Source organism: Dermacentor silvarum, chromosome 1 (genome assembly GCF_013339745.2).
Source record: "Dermacentor silvarum isolate Dsil-2018 chromosome 1, BIME_Dsil_1.4, whole genome shotgun sequence".
Lineage (NCBI taxonomy): Eukaryota > Metazoa > Arthropoda > Arachnida > Ixodida > Ixodidae > Dermacentor > Dermacentor silvarum.
In genome coordinates this window covers 74,785,978-74,806,498 of record NC_051154.1, presented here as the reverse complement: position 1 = coordinate 74,806,498, position 20,521 = coordinate 74,785,978, and the positions used below count along the sequence as shown (strand labels likewise).

General features: G+C 45.3%; 3 protein-coding genes across 3 annotated transcripts in view; 1 reads left to right on the top strand and 2 right to left on the bottom strand.

Annotated features, from left to right (window-relative positions):
• LOC119446583 (probable ATP-dependent RNA helicase DDX43) overlaps window positions 1-20,521 on the bottom strand; it is a 114,406-nt gene that overhangs the window by 35,161 nt on the left and 58,724 nt on the right. The window lies entirely within an intron of this gene.
• The window catches only part of LOC119466270 (probable ATP-dependent RNA helicase DDX43), a 91,498-nt gene that overhangs the window by 36,043 nt on the left and 34,934 nt on the right, over window positions 1-20,521 (bottom strand). The window lies entirely within an intron of this gene.
• The window catches only part of LOC125944107 (uncharacterized), a 56,504-nt gene that overhangs the window by 34,735 nt on the left and 1,248 nt on the right, over window positions 1-20,521 (top strand). Inside the window, exons 3-4 of the mRNA XM_049664053.1 lie at window positions 154-254; window positions 13,529-13,765. Coding sequence (XP_049520010.1) covers window positions 154-254; window positions 13,529-13,765 — 338 coding nt within the window. The remainder of the gene's footprint in view (window positions 1-153; window positions 255-13,528; window positions 13,766-20,521) is intronic.

Below are 20,521 nucleotides of genomic sequence, written 5' to 3'. Positions count from 1 at the left end.
CAGAATCTTTGCGAGTACCGCCTCAAGCCATCACCTATAGAGCCCCATATTCTATCTTAATAGCCAAGTAGCCCAGTATAATATCCTAGCTGACTCAAACGTTTTCAGAAACCACACAAGTGTTTCAAGTACCTTCCCATGTATCACACGCAGTCCCCGACTTCCGTATCACCTATGAAACCAACATTCAAGAAGACGTTGGAACCCATTTGCTGAGCTGGGAGTGCGTCAAGAGCGACCTCGATTACATCCAGGTAGGTGTCACTGAAGCACTAAAAGCAAATAAGAGACAACTTAAGTTCCTATATTCATGACGACGAGTGACATTAAAACCACTCAACCTCTTCCAGCGACGATTGTGCGACGCCGAAGTAACATGTGGCGATGGAGATGTTGGCAATTCTCATATACCGGTCATGTGGTAGGTAGAGAGGGTACCGGAGTGTTTAGACGCGCATGTATATATATATATATATATATGTTTGTGTGTATATATTTTTCCTGCAAGGAGATATGGGGCTGTATTTTGTAGCCTTTTCATTTTCTATTCTTTCTTGTCCTTCGTCATACATGAGTTCAGGTCTTTGTTTATATATATTATGAACGAGCAGAAAGGAAACTGAAGGGCCCAATTTCTATTACTCATATCATAAGAAGCCAACAAACACTGACACAAAGGACAACACAGGGGAAATTACTTGTACTTACTAATTCAATTAAAGAAATTATAGATTAATGCAAATGAAAGTGGATGAAAAAACAACTTGCCGCAGGTGGCGAACTATCCCACGTCTTCGCATTACGCGTGCGATGCTCTTACCAATTGAGCTACCGCGACGCCGTTTTCCCATCCACTTACTGGGCTATTTATGTTTTACTACTAGAAATTAACCCTGGGAGTGTTAGCCAGCGCCACCACTCACAAACCTTGGCGGTGGATGTGGAACATCCTTTCTGCCGCAGGCGTCACGAGTACGTGATCTTTTCGGGTGAAAGCAGCTGGTCAATAAACCCACATATGCTACCTGAAGGCATCAATGTTGCCGGATTCAAAACCCTCGTATATAATGAACGAGAAGGAAGGGAACCGAGGGGCCAACAAAGACACCAAGGACAACACAGGAATAATTACTTGTACTTACTAATTCAATTAAAGAAATTATAGATTAATGCAAATGAAAGTTATTGAAAAATAACTTGCCGCAGGTGGCGAACTATCCCACGTCTTCGCATTACGCGTGCGATGCTCTTACCAGTTGAGCAACTGCGGCGCCATGGTGGCGCTGGATAACACAGCCAGGGTTAATTTCTAGTAGTAAAATATAAATAGCCCAGTAAGTGGATGGGAAAACGGCCGAGTGACCCAAGTTGGTCCGGTGGTTCGTTCCGAACACCTATACCTCAACACAGCAGCCCGGTACGCTAACCATTCGACCACGCACAACCGAGTGGCCCAGATAGGCGGGGAAACAATTAAGTACACACATACAAACATCGATACATACATACATACATACATACATACATACATACATACATACATACATACATACATACATACATACATACATACATACATACATACATACATACATACATACATACATACATACATACATACATACATACATACATACATACATACATACATACATACATACATACATACATACATACATACATACATAGACAGATAGATACATAGCCCCGGGAAAGTGCGTGAAATACCCTAACAATGCTAATGCATTAAAACTAAATTCTGGCAGAACTCATCTCAAGATATAAATCCAGGTTAAGACAGTTTGCATTGAAGCACTGTAGCGACACGCCATATTGCCAAATTCTTCAATTCAGTTCAGCTGATTTCTTCAATTGTCTGTTTCCGACAAATTATTCACATCTCTGTCGCACAATGCTCCTCGCTAAATGCACGCTATGATCCCATTCTGTTTTTTTTCTCTCCACAATCAGCTGCTTTAAGTACGAAATGCATTTAGCTCCCGTTGTCGACGACCTTTAAGTGACCTTGAGCCAAAAGCCAGAGCCGTTATCCGGGAACTCAAGCGAGAACATCCGGGCATCGTTGCGAGCACAAAGCGAGATCATCTGGGCCACCAGTCAAAATTTAAGTAAATGCGATCTCTGGCCCCCAACCCTTTGTGCAGGACCGGATTACATACGCTAGTTATTGCCCAAGCAAGTTACAAAATATTTCTTCCGATTTCTTCCTCGTGGCTGTTCACAATATCACTCAAGCTACAACTTCTTGTACGCTGAAGTTTTATTTGTCATTTCCAATAGTGACGTTCAAAAGGCAGATACAGGCACCATAGACTTGAATGTCATCTTTTAGCGCTGATACAGGGTTGTCTGGGCTCTTTTTGACGCCAGCGTCCGTGAGTTGGCCGCACATTTGCTGCCGACCTCTTCGACGCGACAAGAAGAAAAAGTAGCGACAGACGCTGAGCGCACTGCACTGTTGGAAGAAGAAAAGCGGTTGAAAGCGGTGGCACCACAGGCAGCAAAAGACGTCATATGGTAGCCATTTCATGCTTACATGTACTCTGGATTAAGGGAGAGCGAGCAATTCTTTATGCTGACTTTTTGGCTTCTATGTAGCTGATTTTAATTATCTGCTGACTTTCGCACTCCTTGGCTCTTGTTCTGGTTGTCTACCCCTGCCCACATACCCAATGGCCCCAGTTGTCAATTCGGTCGCATACCCAGTGGCGGAAGTTGGCGTCATAGAAGTTGGTTGCGGAGATACATCACACACACACACCGCAAAGTGGGTGAAGTAACATTCCCAAAGAAGGCTAATCTGATTAAAAACATTGCGGCATAAACCATAGAAGATTATCGTCAAAGCCAGTGATAGCTTCATTGTGATAACTGCTGCCTATCCCCATGGAAACGCGTGAATCACAAACTTTTATAGACACATCAACAAACACAGTAATTGATGGTCTCGTTGTGAACCACAATGCCGAATGATACGACACAATAGCTCTTGTTTTAAGCACTGCACCCGAGTTGGAACAGGCTGCAGCTTCGTTGCATTGGCTATCCATCAAGCGGCCGCAGTCGATGCGCAGGTCTCGTTTGCGAATAGGGCACTATCACTAAAATATATTTAAGGCTACTTAGTCCTAACATTTTGGCCCACAAAGCTGTGAAGGCACTTTTTTCTTTATTCAGAGCGACTGGCCTGTGTGAACGCCTTTGACTTGCTCAGGCCCTCCGCGTGCGCGCGCGAGCTCACCGCGTCCTTCCTCCTCCCGTCTCTCTATCTCATCTTTCTATTCCCTCTTTCCCGTCCCCAAGAGTAGGGTAGCCAACCAGACGCATTTCTGCGTGGTTAACGTCCCTGCCTTCTCTCTTTCTCTTCTCGTCCTTCTCCTCCTTGGCACCTCCATTCTGGGGGAGTGATAAAGAATTCGCACGTACCAATATTGTGTACGAGGTGCCAATCGAAGTTATCTCTTAGGGCACACATCCAGTGTCGCATACTCAGTGACCCATGTTGCCAGCTCGGCAAGACAGTAGCCAGCACGTAACTATTAGCCCAAGCTGACACTCCCCCCGTAAATGGCCAGAAATATGCAAGCCGCAAACTTAAACGAAGAGCCAAAGAAAACCATCTCATCAAAAAAAAAGAGGAAAAATGACCAATGATTGCGATACTCCCAAATGCGAACTTTGAGCTAATTTGTATACGTATTTTCATTTCGCGATACATTGAGGCACCGAATTTGAGACCGAAATCACCGCACCGACTGGCAGTAGGCCAGCGCCGTCAGCGCCTTCGCAGAAGCAGTATGGGAACGCTGGCAGGATGAGCGGCGTCGGAGCCAGCTGTGGAAGAAGACGATGACGAAGGCGCGTGCAGTGGCACGAGCGCGTTCGCGCGGTTACGCCGAGGGACGCCGACGCCCAACCCAGGAACGGGTGCCTAATAGCTGCGCTCTGAAAACTGGCATTTCTTATATTTCGGCTTCCCCATTTTTGGAGCACTCGGTATGGTACACTGGGTATATACCACTGTGACGCAATAGGTATGGAAGCAATAATGTTTCAATAGGTGTCATACTTCTATGTGCATACATCTTTCATTAACGTTCTGCCCTCGCCAAGCATTATGCACCGCCTTAGACCTCGCGACATAGAGAGCCAGCAGCTAAATGCGACGAGCCGTGTGCCTTTCATCTGCTACGGCCGCTACTTCGCTAAATCAGACAAGTGTCAGCTCATTTAGATTCCAACATTCCTAGGCCATGGGCGTTTTTATTTAATTTATTTATTTATTTCTCAATGTCGGACACAGGAAACAGTCGTCGCCAATAGGTGATCTGTTCGCTTGCAACCACGGCACCTCGCCACATTTCTTCATAAACGTATGTTAATCGTGACGAAAAGTGTGCGAAGTGTGCACTCAAGCTTTCGCCTTAGCGTTTTACAAACGTGTAACACTTGCTTAATTTTACTCGTGCAGTACCAGAGCGAACGCTCATCTGCGTCTCTATCAGCGTTGCTGGAAGAACTTATTTTTACGCTGGAATTCTTGCTAGGGTTGGCAATGTTTATGCTGTTATGGGAGAAGCGTAAGCGTGAGATCTGTTATGCTAGGAGCGGGGCAGCTGTATGCTGAGTGCAAGTGACAATTGTTGCTAAGATTAGAGCAGGCTCTTGCAGCATGCAATGAAGCGTACATAAATGGTAATTCCACTAAGCACACAGCCACTCGTAAGAGTCATGTGTCGCCTTTCATCGCCCGCAAGATCGGCTATCTGTCGCCGGAGCTTTTCGACATCGGAGATGACAAATACTTTACAACGTACGGTTGGCAATGTTGGTGTGGTGCCGTGTAAAAATTTCGCCGGGGTCCTGCCTGCTGTACAGGTACAGATTGATTGGCCGTGGTCTAACGGTTAGGGCGTCTGACTCGGCTGCCGCTGCGTTCGAAACCCACCACCCGAGAGCCACCGGTAAAAATGGTTAGAGGCGGTCCCCGGCCAGGTGCCCGGCTTTCTACGGGGTGTGCGCTTAGGAGATGCCTCGCAAACACCGCAACGCCCCCCTCCCCTCCCAGGGAGGTTTGGCAAAACCCTGTTTCGAATAAATTTCAGCCAGCAAAGGTACTTCGTGTTACGTGGTTTTTCACGTGTTCGAAGGGTCATTACGTCGCCCTGGCGCGTAAGAGAAAACTCACAAAGTTTACATAGCTTACCAAACATACAATGTCATGTCGTAGACGAAGTGGCATTGAACTCCCATCGATGTCAGTTGTATGCAGCACATTGGAAGGAAGCTTTCGTATGCTGTCTGTCTTCCGCTGACTCACAGCTTTGATGGAAAACCTATAGATAGTTCAATATCGAATATATAGAGAAGTTCAATAGATAGCTATTGTGCCAATTTAGCCTGGCGTAATTTAGTAGCAGTGCTGCAGTTTCTCAACCTACGCCTGGAGGAAGGGCGTGGGCAGCACTGTGGAGCGAGTTCTACATTTGGCTTCAGTTCTCGGTACATTCTGAGAGAGCCGCCATGTCTTCTTCCTTCTGCATATCTAATGACTGAGACAAGTACGCCTTTTCACTACCTTTATCGACGGCATAGGTACTTCGTGCCCCGCAGGGGCGTCTGCGCAAGCAGGCGTTTGGTGAGTTGCGCCACCACGGACCCGAGCACATGAGGGTTAGACCCTCCCGCGTGTAGCCGTGCGCGGCTGAGCCGTGTCTGGGGAAAGGGGGATCCTGGGGGTTGAGCCGATGCCGGGTGTCCGGACCTTTAAGGCCCCCCGGCAGAGGCAACACACCTCTTCGGCCTCTGCTTCACATAGACGGCACCCCTGGACTGACCCACCCAGGGGAAATCGGCAGTTGCCTTTTCCTGTCCTTCTCTTCAATCTTCGTCTTTCTCCCTCACTTTTAATCTTTCCTGTCTTCTTTTCTCTTCCATTTACTTCTAACTTTCCTGGCGGCGAGGGTTAACCTTGTGTGTCATAACCACCCTTGGTTATACGTATTTGGTTATAGCGGGAACGTACAGCTGGCGTTTGTGGGAATTGTGTTTACAGGTCCTACATCGTCCCCTTGTTGGGCTCCATGGTGGGTGGCTGGCGTTCCTGCCGAATGAATATTATTTTTATGGCTTGGTCCTTCCCCGCTTTACCCGATCGCCCCCAGAAAAGGGGGCGCACCGATGAAGTGTTCCAGTTTTTTGGACGACAAAAAGAAAACTTTCCGAGATACCATGTAGTACATTCCCAGAAACCAGAAAAGACAGCAAGAATTATGTCACCTTTCGTAGTTGCAAAATCCCTGACGGAAACCTTTGGTGCAGGCTATAAAGTGTCTAAGATGGCGAGCGGTGATCTCCTTCTGGAGCTCCGTGACAAGAAGCAATATGAAAATCTGCCTAAGCTAGTGTCATTCGGGAACATCCCGGTGACAGTTACCCCACATCGTACTATGAACACAATTCGAGGTGTCGTGTCCGATGATGACCTGATGGAACTGACTGAAGCCGTACTTCTAGAGGGTTGGAATGATCAGAATGTGATCAATGTCAAAAGAATTAAAATGAGGCGCGACGGAAAAGAGATCGATACCAAACACCTAGTACTCACATTTGGTTCAAGCAACCTGCCCGATACTATCGAGACAGGGTATATGAAGATCAGGGTTAGGCCTTATATCCCAAATCCTCTGCGATGCTTTAAGTGCCAACGATTTGGCCACAGTTCTCAGAACTGCCGTGGCCGCCTCACCTGTGCCAAATGTGCCCACGAACATCCATCCGAATCCTGTGAAAACGCTCTACACTGTGTAAACTGCGATGGGGAGCATGCCGCATACTCGCGGTCCTGCCCGTCTTGGAAAAGAGAGAAAGAAATCGTGACGATTAAAGTAAAAGAGAATCTATCATTCAAGGAAGCACGAAGGCGGGTGTCGTATCTGCCAAAAAACAGCTTTGCTGAAGTGGCGCGTCAGGGGGCAGCGTCACAACAGCCACCGGCTGCTGTCCAGCTCACGCATAGTGAGCCGCCAGCGATGCCATCCGCCCCCTCGGCGGGTGCAGCTAGCGCTGCTCCGCTATCTCAGAACAAGGGGCCATCGACCTCCGGGCTGGTGGCCTCTAGGGTCCCACCTCTTGAGGCGAGACCCTCAAGACGAACACACCGCTCGCAAGAGCGGATGCCCAGCGCCTCAGGAGAGGCGATGGACACAACCTCCAGCCAAGCGGCGCATCCAGCGCCTATGGAGCGGCGGGCGTCTCTCGACCGCTCCAAGAAAGAGAAATTGCGCATAACGGGGCCTGAGAAGGGCTCTGTAGTCTAAGGTATTGCACACCTAAGCACACAGCACAACACTCCTTTTAATATGGGCACTCAAATAGTTCACTGGAACGTCAGAGGTCTCCTCCAAAATCTTGACGACGTTAAAGAACTCCTCCGCAAGTTTAGTCCCAGGGTGCTGTGTGTTCAGGAAACACACCTCAAACATACACAAACAAATTTCCTCACACAGTATGCTATTTTTCGCAAAGACCGCGATGACACTGTTGTGTCATCCGGCGGTGTTGCTATCATAGTTGACAGAGGTGTTGCCTGTCGGGAAATAAAACTTCGTACGCCCCTGGAGGCAGTTGCTATCCAAGGGGTGCTGTTTGACAAGCTAGTCACTATCAGTTCTATATACATCCCTCCAACTTATCAACTTAATAAAACCGAATTTCAAAACTACATAGATGAACTTCCGGCTCCATACATAGTTGTCGGAGATTTAAACGCACATAACTCATTGTGGGGAGACTCTCGTTGCGATGCGAGAGGTCGCCTAATCGAAAACTTTCTCTTTTCCTCAGGAGCATGTATACTTAATAAGAAAGAGCCAACATACTACAGTGTGGCGCATAATACATACTCCTCCATAGATTTAACTATAGTATCGAGCACACTAATGCCATACCTAGAGTGGTCCGTTCTTAAGAACCCTTTTGGGAGCGACCACTTCCCTATTATACTAAACTTAACAAAAGAAGATATAAGCTCACCACACATTCCCCGATGGAAGGTTGACACAGCTAACTGGGAACGTTTCCGAGAACTTACGTATTTGCGCACGGATGATATTGCATCCTTTAATATAGAAGACGCTGTGGCGTATATTACAGGCTTTATAATTGACGCTGCCACGAAATGCATCCGTCAAACTAATGGCCTAGCGAATAAACGTCGCATCCCGTGGTGGAATGAAGAATGTAAACAAGCACGGAAAAACCAAAACAAAGCTTGGGGACGACTTCGCTACTCTCCAACCTGCCGAAAACTTGATTAGTTTCAAACAAATAAAATCCCAGGCTAGAAGAACACGTCGACGTGCTAAAAGGGAGAGTTGGGAGAAGTACATCTCCAGTATAAATTCTTACACGGATGAGACAAAAGTGTGGAATCGAGTAAATAAATTAAAAGGCCGGGAGGTACACCCATTACCGTTAGTCAGTACCCAAGATGAGAGCCTGGAAGACCAGGCAGATTGTCTGGGTGAACACTTCGAACATGTATCCAGTGCGTCCCACTACACACAAGCATTTCTGAGGTTCAAAGAACGCGAAGAGCGACAGCCCCTAAAACGTAAAGGTTCATCGAGTGAGGCCTACAACAATCCATTTACTTTAACTGAACTGAAAGCATCCCTCGCTTGCTGCAATAACTCGGCGCCAGGTGGTGATCGTGTCATATATGAAATGATTAAGCACCTGAATCCTGAAGCGCTGAAAGCACTCCTGTCTCTTTTCAATGTCATGTGGGCGCATGGATATATCCCGTCTTCGTGGAAGGAAGCTATAGTCATTCCCGTGCTTAAACAAGGCAAAGACCCGTCCCTAGCCAGCAGCTACAGGCCAATAGCGCTAACAAGCTGTCTGTGCAAACTATTTGAAAAAATGATCAACAGGCGCTTAATCTGTTTCCTTGAAAATAACAAATTACTAGACCCCTTCCAATGTGGTTTCAGGGAAGGTATGTCCACAACAGACCACCTTGTTCGCATTGAGTCTTATATTAGGGATGCTTTTATACATAAGCAGTTCTGCCTCTCAGTGTTCCTCGACCTAGAAAAAGCTTACGACACGACATGGCGCTACGGCATTCTCCGAGATCTCTCTGCGATGGGTGTCCGTGGCAACATGTTAAACTCAATCGAAAGTTACCTATCGAATCGCACATTCCGCGTAAGAGTGGGTAACGCTCTTTCTAAGTCATTCACCCAAGAGACCGGTGTGCCACAAGGGGGCGTGCTTAGTTGCACACTATTTATCGTAAAAATGAGTTCCCTGCACACAGTCATCCCACGCACTATGTTTTATTCTGTTTATGTCGACGATGTGCAGATAGCCTTCAAGTCATGCAATATTGCCATCTGCGAACGACAAGTGCAGCTTGTAATAAACAAATTGTCCAAATGGGCAGATGAAAATGGTTTTAAGGTAAATCCCCAGAAGAGCACTTGCGTACTCTTTACTAACAAGAGAGGCGTAACGCCAGTCCCAAGTATTGCAATCAAAGGAGATGCGCTCTCTGTGAGCAGCGAGCATAAGTTTCTAGGCATTGTTTTAGATTCGAAGCTTACATTTATTCCTCATATTAAGTATCTGAGGGCAAAATGCCTGAAGACAATGAACCTTTTAAAGCTTCTGTCGCGTACGACTTGGGGCAGTGATCGAAAGTGTCTGCTGAACCTCTATAAAAGTCTTGTCCGCTCACGCCTCGATTACGGAGCTATAGTGTATAATTCCGCAACGCCAGCTGCATTAAAAATACTAGACCCCGTTCACCATCTGGGTATCCGCCTTGCGACCGGTGCTTTCAGGACAAGTCCAATCCAGAGCCTCTACGTAGAATCGAATCAGTGGTCGCTTCATCTGCAGCGGTCATACAGCAGTTTTACATATTTTCTGAAAGTACAAGCAAACATTGAACATCCTTCTTATTCAACAATAAACGATGTGACCGCTGCCACACTCTTCCGTAACCGACCTGCAGCGAGAAAGCCGTTCTCTTTGCGTGTGAGGAACCTCAGTGAGGAAATGGGTGTTCCGCTGCTTGAACAATGTCCTATGGCTCCAGCGAAACTATTGCCACCGTGGCACTGGCAACTCATAGAGTGTGACACATCGTTCATAGAGGTCACTAAACACGCGCCAGAGGCACACATTAAAATGCATTTCTTAGAACTCCAATCTAAATACTCGTGTACACAGTTTTACACAGATGCTTCCAAGTCACATGCCAGGGGTATCTTATGCAGCCGTCGGCCCATCCTTTTCGGAATCCGGTGTACTCCACCCGGAAACGAGTATCTTTACCGCTGAGGCCTATGCACTATTGTCGGCTGTGAATCATATAAGGGCATCAAAACTTCAAAAAGCAGTTATATTTACAGACTCCCTAAGCGTGGTGAAAGCTCTGATGTCACTCTGCAAAAACAAAATCCTGTACTTACTGAGCTCTATTCCAGTTTATGCAGAGCATATATATCTAACCAGCATGTGACTGTATGCTGGGTGCCTGGCCATAGAGGCATTGAGGGTAATGTGCTTGCAGACAAGTTGGCCACATCAACTACATCGCAAGCTATTAATCCTGCGGCTACTATTCCTCCCGCAGATTTGAAGCCTTTTCTGCGAAGAAAACTGCGAGACCACTGGCAGCGCTTGTGGGACGCTGAAAGAAATAATAAGCTTCACTTGATAAAACCACAGTTAGGTTTCTGGCCACCCGTAATGAAAACACGACGAACTGATGTCCTGTTCTGTCGTCTAAGAATAGGACATACATATGGCACCCACAATTTCTGCTTACTGGTGATGAACCACCAACCTGTGGTAGATGTGGTGAGAGGCTGACCGTCCTCCATGTCCCGTGGAGTGCCGGGAAGCCGAAGCCGAGAGAAGGAAACATTTTGCGGTAGCATACCGCTACAATATCCCTCTACATCCCATGCTATTTATTGGTGAAGAACCGCTTTTTAATGCCAAAGCAGTCCTCGATTTTTTGAATGATGTTGTGCTACATGTTATTAGCCCAATAAGTTCGTAGCACATCCTCTCTCCAGAGGATGTTGCCTGTGATAATTTTTATAGCACATGCCTCCAGGCCCTTGTGGTTCAAGGGCTCTGTTTAGGTAGTAGTGCTTCTTGCCAATTACTGTATCTTAAATATTTTAAATATATTATTCTTCTTTCTCAATGCATTCCTCATTTCATAGTACACATCATTAGTCATTGCCATGATTTTAGTACATATATATTTTACGCACTTTACAGCGATTATGTTTAGGCCCTTTTACAGCCAAGCTTCATCTACTTCTCAGAATTCATCGCTCCACTGCACACTCACAAACACTGGCATGGCGCTCTTTGGCCATAACTGGCCCTTGCGCCACAAAACACCACACATCATCATCATCATCATAGGTACTTCGTGGCTATTGCGGCACATGGGCCATGCAGTCTTTTTGGGAGACGGGCGGGCTGTTTCTCATCGAAGTTATCGCGGGGACAGCAGAGAATAACTGCCGGTTTTACAGCAAAGCTTGTGTGCGACGCCATTGTCCCTGGTGGTATTGAGAGAGCGTCGTTGCTCATTGGGCGTGCGGGAACGAAGTGGCAAGCTTCTCCTCTCACCATCGCGCCGGCGGCAGCGCGATCTTCCATTGGTGTTGTGGGTAGCATTGTGTGCTAATATCATGGTACATGTCATGACCGCGTGAGTAGCTGTGAGCGGGTGTGGGCAAGTCCGCGCTTAGTTGTATTGCTGCCATCGACTTGTATCTACATCTAGTGTTCGTTGTGGTGCTACCCAGGTAAGTATATATGTAAACACAGTATTACGCGATGAGCTTGTTGGTACTTCATAGCAGGGGCACATAACACAAGAGCTACACAGATTCATGGCGTGAACTATCAACGACTTTATTTCCAGTTTTGCAGCAGTACACATACGAGGTCTGTTAGAAAAGTATCCGAAATTATTTTTTTTTGCGAACACCTGATGGATATGAAGCAAGCGCGCTTGCATCAGCCGACTTTGAACTTCATGCGCATGCGCGAATTTTTCGCGCCTGGTACCCTAGAAATTACAGACTATCCGAGAATTGCGGAAGAGGTGGCATCAGCACTTTTTCTGCACATTCCATTATGACCGAAGATTTGGCCATAAGAGAGTGGCAGCGAAATTCGTGCCGAAGCTGCTCACGGTGGAGCAAAATCAACTTCGTGTTGAAGTCTCACAGGACATGCTGGATGCCATAATCAGTGACGCCGCTTCATGAACACCGCAATCACTGGTGACGAGTCTTGGGTGTACGGGTACGACCCGGAAACCAAATCCCAGTCGTCACAGTGGAAGCAATACGCGTCACCAAGACCAACGAAGGCCCGCCAAGTGCGTAGCACGTCAAAGTGATGCTGACTGCTTTCTTTGACTCCCCGCGGTGTGGTGCACCACGAGTACGCACCACAGGGTCAAACAATCACCAAAGAGTACTACAGGGATGTCCTCCGTCGCCTACGTGATGCTGTGCGGCGCAACAGACCGGAGTTGTGGTCAAACGGGAAATTGGCGCATCCACCACTACAATGCTCCTGCACATTCCTCGCACTTGGTGGAGGGTTTTTTGGCGAAAAACCAGACTCCTGTAGTTCAACGGGCTCCTTACTCTCCTGATATGGCCCCCTGCGACTACTGGCTGTTTCTCAAAATCAAGAGGCCATTGAAATGAGCGCGATTTAGACAAGAGAGACATTATGGCTGCAACAACAGTTGAGTTAAACTCCATTCCGAAAGAGACCTTCTCGAAATGCTTCCAACAATGGTAGCACCGCTGGGAGAATGTGTGGAGTCCCAAAGAGACTACCTTGAGGGTGATTAGGTTTCCAACGCTCCATTTATGCCAGCTTTTTTTCTTCGGTCTTAGGTCAGAAAGTTTTATAACAGACCTCGTATAGCTTTCACGAAGCCTTGAACTGAACACACGGGCCCAGCATGGCAGCACAAGAGACAACAAAATATCACAATAGGACTTGGGCAGTAGAATTAAACCAGTTGCAAGGCGTAAAAAAGTCAGGTATTGAAGTACAACAAACAAACATGTATGGTGATCAATGCATCAACAAGCCCTACATTTAATTATTAAACAATTCACAATGTTATGAATGTGATATGAATTTAATTCTCACTACAATTATCGTCTTATTCTGTGTTGTTTTGTTGTTGTTTTACTCTCAGAACGTCTTCAGTGACGCATTTGGTAAAAGGGTAAAGCTATCTGTATAGCTGGTGTTGGTGCGCGCGCGCGCGCGTGTGTGTGTGTGTGTGCGTGTGCGTGTGTGTGTGCGTGTGTGTGTGTGTGTGCGTGCGTGTGTTTCGTGTGCGCGTGCGTGCGTGCGTGCGTGCGTGCGTGCGTGTCCGGCGCAATATGTCTAAACCATCTAGCATAATGGTTCGTTTCTCCTCTTTCTTCAGTACAGGACAACGGAGACAGGAAACTGGACCACGTGTTCCGATTCGGCTGACTGCGATGCCACCGTTAATCATGTGCGAACCACGATGTTCTCAAGTGGATACTTAAGGCTGACCATCCAACAAATACCGCTAAGCGAAGAGGAGGTTTGGTTCCGCGGCTGCAATGACCATGGATGCGGACAAGAACACTCTTTGTCACTCTACTCGCTTGTTTCCGGTAATGATTCTGCATTTTTCGTACCTCCTGTTTCATGTCTACGGACATTTCTGACGATTGTTTGCCCACACGGTAGGCAATGATGCAGATGGTGCCGTCCCTGCCTGGTGTGCTTGCAGCTCACATACAACAGAGTGTTCCAGCAAATTTGTTCGAAATCTGACCAAAACAGAAAACATAAGTATAACTAAGTGACTTTCTCGGCCTGTGTTTTTTCTTCCTCTCTTTTTTTACCACAGCTGCAGGAATTTTAAATTTGCTCGATGTTCATTCAGACAATTGCTCATAGGCTTAAACTAATTAACTTTTAACACAAAGAGTCTAAGAATCGATTTGACTGCGAGGCATGAAGCACATGGTCCTAAGATGTAATAACCTTTTCCGAACTCGCAAGAGCTGACACTGCTCATTGTACAAGGCACTTAAATTGGCTGATTTCTCCCAAAACAGCAACATTTTTAGGTCGCCGTATGGCGATCGTGAAGTGAGAGAGATCGCGGTTTCATAAAGACGCTATCTCATGCTCGGAGAACAATTACGCGGAAACCGTAGTGTTACCAATGGGTATCCGCTAGCAATGTGACAGGCTACGTTTTGTTGAAATGCTAATTATATTTATACATTAACCATAATTCACAGCGCGACAGAAATTGGAAGCTCATCGCTGACGTTTCGCCTGGGCTTCGGAAGCCCTCACGCTAGAATCAGACAAGCTTCGCTTACCCCCATTTTCACGACAGGGGAAGGGCTAGTGATTTTGCATCCTTGGTCCCACGTGTGACAAGGGTAGTAGAAGGGCGCGTTACAAGTCCCTGAGCCCACAGTGGTATGTGCCATAGAGCTTTGACCCTTTCTGCACTATCACCAGGATCGGCCCACTTTCAGTGTGACACCACTACCACCACCGCCGACACTTGTAAGCCTATAAAGCTTCGCTAAAAAGGGCCTGAATGTTGTACGCTCAAAATGTAGGCTCCCTCGGAAACAGTGAAACGGCACCTTTCTCCGTGTTCATGGTTTAGTCAGCACACAGTAACCGCCTGTATGCAAATTTCATGTCTGTCCGAACTGTAGTACGAGTATAGCAGCTAAATAGGGATGGTAATATCGATGAACGATAATCGATTAATCGACTAAAGTACGCCGCAAAACGATTAATCGTCATCGATGTGTACCTTTAATTTAATCGGTTTAATCGATTAAAGCAGTTCGATTAATCGTTTTCCAGACAGTGACTAAAGTGGCCTGAAAATTTTGAAATCGTAATGTAGAATGTGGAGTACGAGCAACGACCGCGCGGCTGCGAAGACCGAGAGCGACTGTCGACTGTTTTCCCGAGTCATGTCGAGCTGGCCAAGCGCTTCCCCGCTTTACGCACACGTCACACAGGCTGCCTGGGGCCCAGAGAGAGGCCGCCCCCGTGGAGGAAGAAATAAACTAGGCGAGAGCATTACGTGAGGCAGCTAGTCTTGGCAAGCGAACTCACCGTCAAGCGATTTCCTTCGCTTTTTACTTCGAAGTAGGGTCAACACGTGACCCTGAGTGACAACGTATTGGCCGATAATGTTTGGTTCGCAGCAGTTTCAAATCAGTGCGCACCCGTTCAGCTGCGCTGCTGCCCTGCACCGGCAGCATTAAACCTACCGCGCGCTGATGTGGCGATCACGTGTTGCGCCATTACTTCTTGATGTCAGTCGTGCTGCGATGTTCTCTTCTAATTATTCCTTCCTCCATGCCCACCCTCCTCAGTAAGCGCCATCTTAACATACAGGGTGTTCATTCTTAAGTTTTACGGAATTATTAGAAATCGCCTGTGGCAGGTAGCATAATTTTATCATTGAGCTGGGTTATTCGATGAGGCGCAAATTTGCACGAGAAGTCGAAAACATATTCAACTAATTAAAAAAATCACTGATTAACTTCTTAGTTAATTACTTACGACAATATAAAATTTACGAATTGTAGCCGGTGATCTTGTCAGGCGTATCCACTTGCAATGAATTTCCAGAATGACACCAGTTTGGAGATATGCGCCATCATACTCGCCTTAAAAATGCACTGTTGTTCCACTTAATTTTTTACCAAATGCATTGAAGCACAAAGTAACTGTAACGTACATGTATTTCGTCCCACACTTTGAAAAATAGTATCTCGAAACTGGTGTCATCCTGGAAATTCATTTCAAGTAGATGCGTCTTGCAAACTCACCGGCTACAGTTCGTAAATTGCGATATGTGTCATAAAGTAATTAACCAAAGTTCATTAGTCAATTTTGTTAATTGGTTGAATATGTCTTTCGATTGCTCGTGCTACTAATGTCCACTGCTCAACGATAAGAATTATGCTACCTGTCACAGGCGATTTTTAAAAATTCCGTAGTATAGTTGTCACGTAGTAGTTACGATGAAGAAACAGTCGCAAAACTGTGAATGACGAAACGGACTTTTTATTGGGCGAGCCTGTGCCCACAAAAGCAGTTTCACTCGAAGCACAATGATAACGGCGAACACAATCGGCGATCGTCGAAATCTGATCATCGGCGAAGCGCGTCGGCTTTTATACATGAGTCATCGAAGGTTCCAGAGTAATCTCTGGTACCCTCGTGTCTTCCAGAAGGTACTAGACAATTGGCGTCGCTCATACAATCAGATTACATAAGCGTCGGTGACAACTGACAACGGATAGAAGCATCGATAACGTTCGAGAAAATTCCGATACATGCAGGCGCTTCCTGGGCCGAGCGATAACGTTTAAGGTGGCGGTCCGGCAGCCCCAGCCCCCCGTTTTGAGTACCTTTGGAGCAACCGCGGTGGCTCTTCTACTTAGGATATAAAGTTTGGTATATACCATAAAAAGCTTAATTCTTGTATATTCTAACTATAGATAATATTAAGAAATTGATTAATGTGATTTAGAAATAAATGTTCAAGAACAAGCATGAGATGCATGGTTTTGCGAACTGTGTCTCAGTTGTGACCATATTTAGAAGAAATTACCGCATTTACTGCATTGCGGCTTGCTCTGTAGCGTTAGGACATATTTATTTCCTAGACGCAGCAAAACAATGTTAAATTTTTACTTTTTGGATCATTTGCTTTTGAAGTTTGCCAAAATATCGCAACTTCTGTTGTAAACAGCCCGGCAACTACACGCTCAAGGAAGCTAAATTTTGGACAAATTAGAGATCAAGCAATTTCCAATGGGATGCAAAATTTCATTTATGTACCTCTCTTGGCTTTCCTAATAATGCGACCGAAATTAAGCAATATTAGAATTCTGGTCCTACTTTTGCCAATTTTTGCGGGAAGGTACTAAAGCTACGAAGGTGCGGTGTAAAACTAATAAAGGTACATGAATTAAATTTAGCGTCCTACATGGAAATTCCTTGAACTCTAATTGTCCTAAATTTAGCTTTCTAGAGCATGTAGTGGCCGGGCTGTTTACAACAGAAGTTGCGATATTTGGCAATCTTCAAAAGCAAATTATCTAAAAAGTAAAAATTCAACATTATTTTGCTGCGTCTAGGAAATAGATAAATATGTCCTAAAGCTACAGAGCAAGCCGCAATGCAGTAAATGCGTAGTTTCTTCAAATATGGTCACAACTGAGACACATTTCGCAAAAACCATGTGTATCATGCTTGATCTTGAACATTTATTTCTAAATCACATTATTCAATTTCTTCATAATATAAATAGTTGGAATCTACAAGAATTAGGCTCTTTTATGGCATATACGACAACTTTATATCCTAAGTAGAAGAGCCACTACGGTTGCTCCAAAAGTACTCGAAACGGGGGGCTGATGCCGCCGGAGTGGGACCACCACCTTAACATTTGTTAGCCGGTGAAAAGCGGTCACCGGGGAAAGATAAACAAGTACACGTGTCAATATGAACACTCTGTATATTGCTTATTCCTTCACTAGTCACTAGTGGCATTATAGTTGACCTCTAACAAATTAAACATTATTCTTTATCAAAATTTATACGCTTGCATGTCTTATCCTGGTTCCACCTTTCAAGCGTTAAATAGGTACTTACGTGATTAGATAACTATGTTTCAGCCTTTTTAAGCGCCCGAAAAAAAGTCGATTAATCGATTAATCGACGAAAAACCCCGCATCGAAATCGATTAATCGATGATACGCTAAAGCGACGAACGATTAATCGTTAATCGATTAAAACATTTAATCGACCATCCCTAGCAAAAACTTGCAGAGTGTACCATTCCCGGTTGCTTTTGGAGGTTTAATCCTAGCGTACGCGATCGAATCTCAAGCACCTCACGGAACTAGCCCGACACGTTAACAGCGTCGTGTACGTATAAGCCGCACTGTTATGCGTATTCATGGTTGGCGTTAATTCTGACGACGGCTGTACTTGTCTACTAAACGTACGAGGTTTTAAACGAAATAATTTCTTAAAGACTAACCAGGTTGTTTAGGATTATCGTTCTGTTTGATGCAAAGAACCGGCATACATAGAAAATACTAAAATTCCACAAGTGCGACTCCTGCATAAATACTCTCAAAACACGTGTTTCTTGTATTCCTAATTCTTTTTGTTTAGGCCGTTTGCAGAAGTTCCTCTTCGCTAGTTCTTATAGCTTTACCTCCTTGAATAAAATAATTTGGTAAAACGACTCCACCTTAGTAAACTTGCTTATTGTTGGTAACGAGTAGAGAATAACACAGGAAGCGACCGTTAATAACAGTGGCACATAGTCTTTGTCGCTATAGCGCCATCTTAAAAACCGATACAAAGAACAATACTGAAAATTGGAAATGACAGCATAGTACCTGTCGGAATACGATATTAAGTACAACTGTTCAAGCGAAAACAAAATACAATAAATTCTGGCAGGTAATATCCACGTATGTTAAATTATACAGTATTTCCTGCAGCGCCTCGAGGGTGCATAATATCGAACATAAGGAGTTCCTTTTGCAGGGATATCATTCTCTAATGTCACGTGGTGACGTAAAACACTAAAGAGAATTTTCAATGTGGCCGGTGAAAAGTTGCTTTTGATTCTTTGACGTGAAGCGTCTTAAAATTAGCCAGGGAGCGTCGCTTGCTTAAACTGCATGTAACAAAAGCATGTTACAAGATTGTAGCTTATATATCTGCAAACCTACTAGCCAGGTGCCCTACTTTGGTATCGTTGCGTAGAGGAAGAAGCCATACTTTCATGCACAGATTCCACCATTTTGCTGCACTCACGACGCTGTAGGAGCTAAAATTAGCCCGCACTGTTTAGTGAACTGTAGCTCGCCAGTAGTTAGTCCATCCGAGCGGGAATGGTCGTGTTGAGAGAGCGCATTGTGTCATGGTAGATATATTCTATCATACGGGTGCTCATCAAGAGTTAAAAAGCCTATAAGTGTGCAATTTGCTGGTGAAATTTCGCGCTTCCTCGGCTCTACTTCCCACACGTACAGTCCCGACATGGCGTGAAGACATGGCGTGCAAAATAAGTCCATTAGACGCCCACTAACTGTAGCATAAGTTAGGCATGTAAGCTTTGTATGCGTGAATAAATGTAACTTGTGCACTTGGGTACGTCCTTTCTGTACCTAGTGCCCCCACACCGTCTGCAGCAGGCACAATGTTTCACGTACACCACTACGGATCTGTCCGTGACACAGCCTATTCGATCTTTCGAAATGTTAGTTACTACCAGCGGCGTTGACTAATTCGTTTGTCGTTGCTTTTGATTCTATGCTCGATGAATTGAGAGATGCAATGGGGTCCGTGGATAAAAATGCCCTGACTCGTGGATGTCGTAATTATTTATGAAATATGCTTAAGCAGTACGCTCCTGCACGGGAAGCTAAGGATTGAAATGGCACGTTGCATTTCATGGCTCTTATATTTGTAGTCCGGTTATAATATAAATAACAAACGACTAAATACTTTTGCAGGACTTAGCGCGTGTACTAAGTTTAGCCATGACTAGGATCTCACACAAATGAAGTATAATCTCTCTCGGAAAGGGCAAGTTTTTTTAAAAAATAAGTTGTAGAACGAGAAGACACCCATAAATGTTACAACGAACCATCCATAAATTGAAGCGTGAACAAGAAATAACTGTCCGAATGCCTGTTTATGCGTAATGACGGAAGTGCGACGCGTAATCGCTCTGGTAGCTGGTTTTTAAGCGTGGAGTTTCGCAAGTGCACGTCTTCGAGCATGATTTAGCTACTAGAACAAGGGCAGGTGAGCCCGCAAACAAAAGCAACGCATTGGTGCAGTGTCGGAATTGTTTCGCGTTTGCATTGGTCCTGATAGTACATAGGCTATAGCATGCAGACACCGTAGTTCACTTCATAACTACATGTGTGCAAGTTACACATAATATCATGGTTATGAATTAAACTCGAGAGGAGCGTCATTTAAACAGTACACATAGAAATAATTAGCAAGTCTGTACTCTCTAATATATTTTTATTTCTTAGTATACGGTTTCATTGCCCACAATTTAGCCGTTTAAGTCACACGGGATAGGATAAATTTAGCATCCGGCTCGCTGTTATTTTATACACAAACACTGTCATCTGCCAATAGCGGCATCTTTATATATATATATATTATATATATTACGAAGAGGAGGGGAACCGATGTACCGATCGTTGACGTATACACCAAAGCGTACGTAGGCAATTTAGAAGAGCTATGAATTGGGCTACTTGGTGCGTAGTCATTTTTCTTGCGCTAAGTACTGTAGGATGCAACAGGGATGAAACGAAACACTGTATTTGAAGCGGACACGAAG